Source organism: Muntiacus reevesi, chromosome 4 (genome assembly GCF_963930625.1).
Source record: "Muntiacus reevesi chromosome 4, mMunRee1.1, whole genome shotgun sequence".
Taxonomy (NCBI): domain Eukaryota; kingdom Metazoa; phylum Chordata; class Mammalia; order Artiodactyla; family Cervidae; genus Muntiacus; species Muntiacus reevesi.
Window position 1 is genome coordinate 58697208 of NC_089252.1, and position 7535 is coordinate 58704742.

General features: G+C 48.0%; 1 protein-coding gene across 1 annotated transcript in view; it reads right to left on the reverse strand.

The window, feature by feature from the left end:
• The window catches only part of VPS4B (vacuolar protein sorting 4 homolog B), a 28947-nt gene extending 22983 nt beyond the window's left edge, over positions 1–5964 (reverse strand). The window contains exon 1 of the mRNA XM_065932869.1: positions 5690–5964. Within this exon, the coding sequence (XP_065788941.1) occupies positions 5690–5716 (27 nt within the window). The 5' untranslated portion in view covers positions 5717–5964. The remainder of the gene's footprint in view (positions 1–5689) is intronic.
• Between the last annotated feature and the right edge of the window lie 1571 nt (positions 5965–7535).

Below are 7535 nucleotides of genomic sequence, written 5' to 3' on the forward strand. Positions count from 1 at the left end.
CATCTGTGACAACTTCTCTCCACCAGGTATTTCTGTGCCTGCAATCAACCCTCCATGGCAACCCACTCCAGTATTCTTGCCTGGAAAATTCACGGATGGAGCAGCCTGGTGGGTTACAGTCTACGAGGTAGCAAAGAGTCGGACACGACTGAGCGACTTCACTTTCAGAGAGCCCTGGCGCTAACACCCGCTTCAGCCTGGTTGTTTCTCTGCTACTGTTTAGAACCCAAACTTCACCAAAGCAGCCTCTACTCTCGGCAGTCCCTCTTTTCTACGTACCCGTCAGCCATCGGCCCGGGCTCCTGCCCCTTATCTTATCGCTAAAACTGCTCATGTCAAGGTTCTCTGTGATGCCAGATCCAAAGGTCCGCCCTGTCTTCACCGCGATCCCTCGAAGATGTTCTACAAAAGAATATTACACTATCCTCCCACCTCTCTGACAGATCCTGCTCAGTTTCCTTTGCAGATTCTTCTTCTTGTAACCAACACTGAAAGATATTAAGGTTCCTCTGGGCTTGGGTGGAGCTTCTGCTTACTACCTCCATAGGTGAGCTGCTCTTAATGATTAAAACTGATTATCTTTAGGCTGATGATTCCCAAATTAATTCAATTTGAAAATACATCACTCTTCTGTTAAAAATGCTTCTAGCTGCTGTTTCTGTGCAGGTGGGTTTGGTTTTAGCCTGTCCTGTCCTACAGAACATGAGCTTCATGAGTCTGTCGTAATGGCTCTTTTATATTCCGGAGTCTAGCACAGAGGCTGGCGCGAGGCTGACTGGACGCTGGGAGGCCGGGAACTCCTGGGACTGTCCTTCTCAGGTTAGGAGCCCACAGGACACGGGCATGTGAGGAAACCCAGGGGCACTGGGCAAATTCCAGAACCACCCGTCTCAAGAGGAAGGACGGCCCAGTGCCCGTCTTTCAAGACTAATTTTTCCCCAGTGCTCTGGCGCCTGCCCCGCTTCATCCTCTGACAGTTACTCCCCTCAATTATCAGTGCAACTGTTCTCCCCAACCTAACTTTTCCCTTTTTGAGGGAGCAATCCTTAGCATAAAAAGGTATGGAAGTCCTATCTTAGATCCACAGCTACAAAACACCAACGAAACACACCACCTCTTCCTAATTCTAAGGTTTCCATGCAACTAACAACTTACCCGGCTCTTCGCCTCCACAGCCACGTCCCAGGGAGAACCCTGCATCCCTCTCGGCTGCCTGACTCCTCCCCCAGTCGTCTTCCTGGTCCCACTCTGCGGGTTCCGGGTGGCCAGGGGAGCACCGGCCCTCAGCAGACAGACCTGAGGCTCGGCCTCCTCTGTCCTCCCCAGGTGCTACTCTCGGCCACGTCACCACTCTCTCCCGGGCTCCCTCTTCTCTCTCCTAAAGCTGCTATTCCACTCAGTTTGTGCCTTGGTCCCTGTTCCCCTCATTCCACAAACTCCAAGATGACCCCACCTCTGCTACCATCTGTCTGTGTGCTAGGAACCCCCAAATCCTTATCCCCACCCAGTCTAAGTTCTATATACACGAACCCTACTGCTCAATGGACATTTCCACCCAACTGTCCCCTCAAGCATTTCAAGCCCCAAAAGTTCAGGACCCCTCCGGCCCCAAAGCTGCCCCTCTCTTCCTGTAATCCCAGAACCAACCAACTCAGACACCCAACAAGGAATCTGGGAGAAAGCTCACTTTTTAAATGGAGACCCTCGCCCAACTCCCCTTCCTTGTCGGTCTGTCTCTCACAACCCTGCCTCTATCCTCACAGCTACTGCACCACCCTGACCTCTGCCACCGCCCATCGCAGAGACAGAGCCTGCCTCCTAACTGTTTCGGGGCTTCCAGGCCTGCCTCCCGTCAAGCTGCCCCTGTGCACACACAATGGTTTTGTTCTAGAACAAAGACTGGAGCTTCCTGCCTTCTCTGACTCCCCATGTGGAGCAGGATGGGGCCAATCACCTGTGCATGCGCACTGCTGCTGGGGATGTGGCCTCCTAGGCTCGACCTCTCCCCGGCACACTCCGCTCCCATCACGCAAACTACTGGGACAACCCAGATGGCTCGGACTCTGCACCTGCATGCTCAGCCTGCGGTCCACCTGGAATCCTGGGCCCGCGTCTCCCTGTTAAACTCCAGCCTCTCCAGGACTCAGCACGGTCCCTGTGCTTCTCCTGCTGTAAGCCCTCCCCAGCAAGCCCAGGAGATCTAGCCCCGTGTCCTCTAAATTCCCACTGCCCCCGCACATCCTTCCAAAGGTCACGAAATAACCCAACGGCCGCTTTATATGTCTGTTTTCACATCAGAACATAAGCCCTTGGAAATCAAGGATGATATATTTCTTTTATGATACCCCAACATATAGACACTCTTAAAAACAAACAAACATTCCAGACTGAGGAAATGTTGAGTTCTATGCACAATGAACTTGCAGTTTCTCCCGACTCTCTCCAAGGTCTATTACACTTCTAGACTGAAGCATAAGTTGCTTCTCTCTACCTGGAATGCATCCTACCCTCCTGTCCAAGAAAGCATGATTTTACTGTGAAAACGCACCAACATATAAGCAGATAGGCCTGAATTCAAAACTACCTTCAACAAATTAACTGTATGTCTGGGTAAATCACACCCTTAATAAGCTTTGGATTCTTACATTGAGAAACTGAAGTAATACTCTCCTTGAAGAGCTGTTCTGAGGACTAAATGAGATCACACCAAACACCAGGCATACAATCAGTGTCAGTATTTCACTTTATCTAAGCTCACCATCACCTCCTCTGTGGAACAATTCTCATTTATCCTTGAAGAGTTACACAAGACCTTCCTTTCTGCCCTCCCTCACTAGAGCATCATTACATTATTTTATTTTGATTTTTAGTTATCTGCATTCCTCCATTTGATTATAAGCATCTGGCTATGGGGATTTTGGTCTTGTTTGGTTGGAAAGTTATCTGTTAGTTGAATATTCTTCACCCAAATTTCCTACATTAGCAGGTTGAAAAGGTTGAATGAGAAAGTGCACCTGACGTAACCACTGATAAAAATATAACTCATTCTCTCTTCCTGTTTACTAGCAACTATGCCTTTAAGACAGGTCAATCTCAAACCGATTCACTGAAGAACATTCACAGTCCAACTCCAATATAATGCAAACAATTATAGAATGAAACTGCAATCTTGCAGAAGAAAAAACATGGATAAGTAGATGAAAATTATATTGTAGAAAGCCCAAATCACATGCAGATTCTTGGCAAATGAAAAGCTGGTGGACTATGCATAAGGTGGGTGAGCAACAAGGAAACACATGGGCACAGGAAATCATGGTCATCATCTTGTGAATACTTTTAGTGGCGTATGATCTGCAGAAAACCGAAATCACTATGCTGCACAACTGAAACTAGTATAAACTGTAAATCAATGAAACTTCAATAAAAAACATTTTGTACAGACGGTGGAATAAAACTATGCAGTTAACTGACAAACCAACAAGGATGAAGACAAGATGGGCACTTCAAAAGAAACCACCTTTGATACTCAAGGGAACAATACTTTTATCAAATGACCAATATTTTTTCCAAGTACATTTAACAAAAAGACCCCTTCTGAATGGGGTTATATTATTGTTGCATCTTAGTTTAAGGAAATCTTTTTGAAAAAGATACACATATAAGAATCAATACTGACATTCTCTAAGAAGTAAGTCACAGTTGCAATTATATTTTGTGAAATAAAACATTTACTTTCATAATCTTTTTGGTTGATTTTCAATATAAAAGTCCCAAGCAAGCACTTCACCCTCTTTCAGGTGAAAATTTGATTTCGATTTAAATTGGTCTACTTTCAGTGATCTTTCTTCAGGATCAACTATTCTGGGCTAAGTAGATCCTCTGCTAATTATCCTAGGTGCCTGTACTCAATAGATGCCTTTTCAATTGTTAAACCAAGAGGAGGATTCAATATAGGTATTCATACCACTCTTTTGTCCTAAACTTACCTAGTGGACTGCCACCCTCCAGGTTAAGTCACATTCTAAACTCCACTTAGAACTGGACAGGGAACAACGGACTGGTTCCAAATTAGGAAAGGAGTATGTCAAGGCTGTATATTATCACCCTGCTTATTTAACTTACAATCAGAGTACATCATGCAAAATGCCAGGCTGGGTGAAGCACAAGCTGGAATCAAGATTGCTGGGAGAAATATCAATAACCTCAGATACGCAGATGACACCACACTTATGGCAGAAAGTGAAGAGGAAAGGAGCCTCTTGATGAAAGTCAAAGAGGAGAGTGAAAAAGTTGGCTTAAAACTCAACATTCAGAAAACTAAGATCATGGCATCTGGTCCCATCACTACATGGCAACTAGATTGGGAAACAATGGAAACAGTGAGAGACTTTTTTTGGGGCTCCAAATCACTGCAGATGGTAACTGCATCCATAAAATTATGGGTCCTTGAAAAGATGCTTGAAAAAGATGCTTGATCCTTGGAATAAAAGTTATGACCAACCTAGACAGCATATTAAAAAACAGAGACCTTTGCCAACAAAGGTCTGTCTAGTCAAAGCTATGGTTTTTCCAGTAGTCATGTATGGATGTGATAGTTGGACTATAAAGAAAGCTGAGCGTGGAAATGTTGATGCTTGTCAACTGTGGTGTTGGAGAAGACTCTTGAGAGTCCCTTGGACTGCAAGGAGATCCAACCAGTCCATCCTAAGGCAGTCAGTCCTGAATATTCATTGGAAGGGCTGATGTTGAAGATGAAACTTCATTACTTTGACCACCTGATGTGAAGAGCCAACTCACTGGAAAAGACCCTAATGCTGGGAAAGATCAAAGGAGAGAAGAGAAGGGGACGACAAAGGATGACATGGTTGGATGGTATCACCAACTCAATGGACACGAGTTTGACTAAACTCTGATAGTTGGTGATGGATAAGGAGGCCTGGCATGCTGCAGTCCATGGGGTCACACAGAGTTGGATACGACTGAGCAACTGAACTGAAACCCCACTTAAGTCCTAGATCCGTTTGAAGGATGGGAGGCACTGTTTAAAAAATTTCTCATCTCAAAGAATTCCATTCCACAGAAGTTGAACTTTTAGTTGTCTAAAATATTAGGATCACGTGCTTTACGAATAAAACACGGAACTCACTGCGGTAGGGGTGGAAAGGTGAATTAACAAAGGAGCTGAAGCCTACTCCATGATCTTATTTACATGCCACACTTAGGGAGCCATCAGGGCGCACTTGAACGCAGAACTGCAGGAATTCACGGATTCCTCAGATTCTGAGCTCACGATTCTACTCATCTGACAGCTCGAAAGAAAGGTTTTGCTACAGCAGCTTGAGGAACCAGGAGACGACTCCAATCTTCCTATTTTCATCTGATCCAGAGCAGTGCATTGCATGCATTCTGTTCTTTCCTCTCTCCCTTACACCGATTGGGGTCTATGCCTCTCCTTCAAGCTTCAACAGTTCGGTTCAAACTCGGCTGGTTTGAAAAGGGAAAAACACCACACATATACACGGCAGAAAAGCCTTAACAAAAGTCAAGAGTCCTACCGCGCAGGGGGCTCCAGCGAGCCCGGGAGCAGGCGGAAAGCCGGCCTCTCCCCCCAGGCTCGGGGCGCGGCCGTGGCCGCCCTCCCCGCTCCCCACCCTCCCGCGCCGAGCTCCGGGGCGGGAGCCGGGGATACCTGCAGGTTGGTCGGGGTGGACGCCATGGCGGAGACCCGAGGCGGCTCCCCGGGGAGGGCCGGGGGCGGAGGCAGGCCACAGGGCGACGTCGATTTACACCTGGAGTGGCCCGAAAGAACGCAGGCCGGCGGCTTGGAACCTCGCGGCTGCCTCCCTCGGGAACCTGTTCGGAAACCACCCGGCACTCAGACTGCGCCCGACCCTCCCCACGGAGTTTCCGCGATCCCAGCCCCCAGCGCCGGCCTAGCGCCCTGCCTCTGCCACAGGACTTCCGCCTTCGTCATCAGCACGCGCCCCACCCCGCCCCCGCCTGCCGCGGTCTCGCCTTAGCCCTGGGCCTCGCGAGGCCGGGACGTGGATCCCTGAACCCCACTGAGGCCTGGCGCAAGTCAGCTTGCGCGCAGGCGCACTACAGCTCCGCCGCGCCGGTGGGACTGCTGGGGATGGACGACTGTTCCTGCTTCTTCGTTTTGCGTCTGTCATGGTCTTTGAGATGACCTACTGGTTCTGGCGCCTCTCACGCGTCTGAGCGTGGGGCGGGCCCTGTCGATCTATCATCCGAGCTCCAAGACCCACTGGTTGGGGCTTTGGGCCGCTTACCAGTTCAGTTAAGCCGCTCAGTTGTGTCCAACTCTTTGCGACGCCTTGAACCGCAGCACGCCAGGCCTCCCTATCACTAAGTCCTGGAGTTTAGTGTCCATCGAGTCGTTGATGCTATCCAATCATCTCATTCTCTGTCATCCCCTTCTCCCACCTTCAATCTTTCCCAGCATCAGGGCCTTTTCCAATGAGCCAGTTCTTAGCATCAGGTGGTCAAAGTATTGGAGTTTCAGCGTCAGCATCAGTCCTTCCAATGAACAGTCGGGACTGATTTCCTTTAGGATGCACTGGTTGGATCTCCTTGCTGTCCAAGGGACTCTCGAGAGTCTCTCCAACAGCACAGTTGAGAAGCATCAATTCTTTGGTGCTCAGTTTTCTTTATAGTCCAAGTCTCACCCATGGATGACTACTGGAAAAACCATAGCTTTGACTAGATGGACCTTTGTTGGCAAGGTAATGTCTCTGCTTTTTAATATGCTGTCTAGGTTGGTCATAGCTTTTCTTCCAAAGAGCAAGCGTCTTTTAAGTACATGGCTGTTGTCACCATCTGTAGTGATTTTGGAGCCCCCCCCCAAATAAAGTCTGTCATTGTTTCCACTGTTTCCCCATTTAGTTGCCATGAAGGGATGGGACCAGATTCCATGATTTAGTTTTGTGAATGTTGAGTTTAAAGTCAGCTTTTTCACTCTAATTTAACTTTGATCAAGAGGCTCTTTAGTTCCTTTTTGCTTTCTGTTATAAGGTGGTGTCATGGTTACCATTTGCTCCTCCGTAAAATGGGATAATTATGGTACCTATCTCAGGATTGTGGACAATGCTAGTGCTGCGTGACGAGGCACATTGCACAGTGATGAGTGAACAGGAAGATCTCAGGATGTGTTAGCGCTTATTATTGCTCACACTTTATATTTCATCCAACAGGCATTTTCCCAAATGGTTACTGTCATGGCTCGACAAAGCCCTGAGAATTTTAATGAAAATTATGTCAGGCCCTCCTTTCAAGGAGTTTCCAGTAGATTGGTGGGGATGTGGCATCTGAAGAAATCCTGTGAGACTGCTGCTGCTGAGTTGCTTCAGTCGTGTCTGACTCTTTGTGATCTTATGGACTGCAGCCCACCGGGCTCCTCTGCCCATGGGATTCTCCAGGCAAGAAGACTGGAGTGGGTTGCCGTGCCCTCCTCCAGGGACTCTTCCTAACCCAGGGATTGAACCCACGTCTCTTATGTCTCCTACATTGGGAGTCAT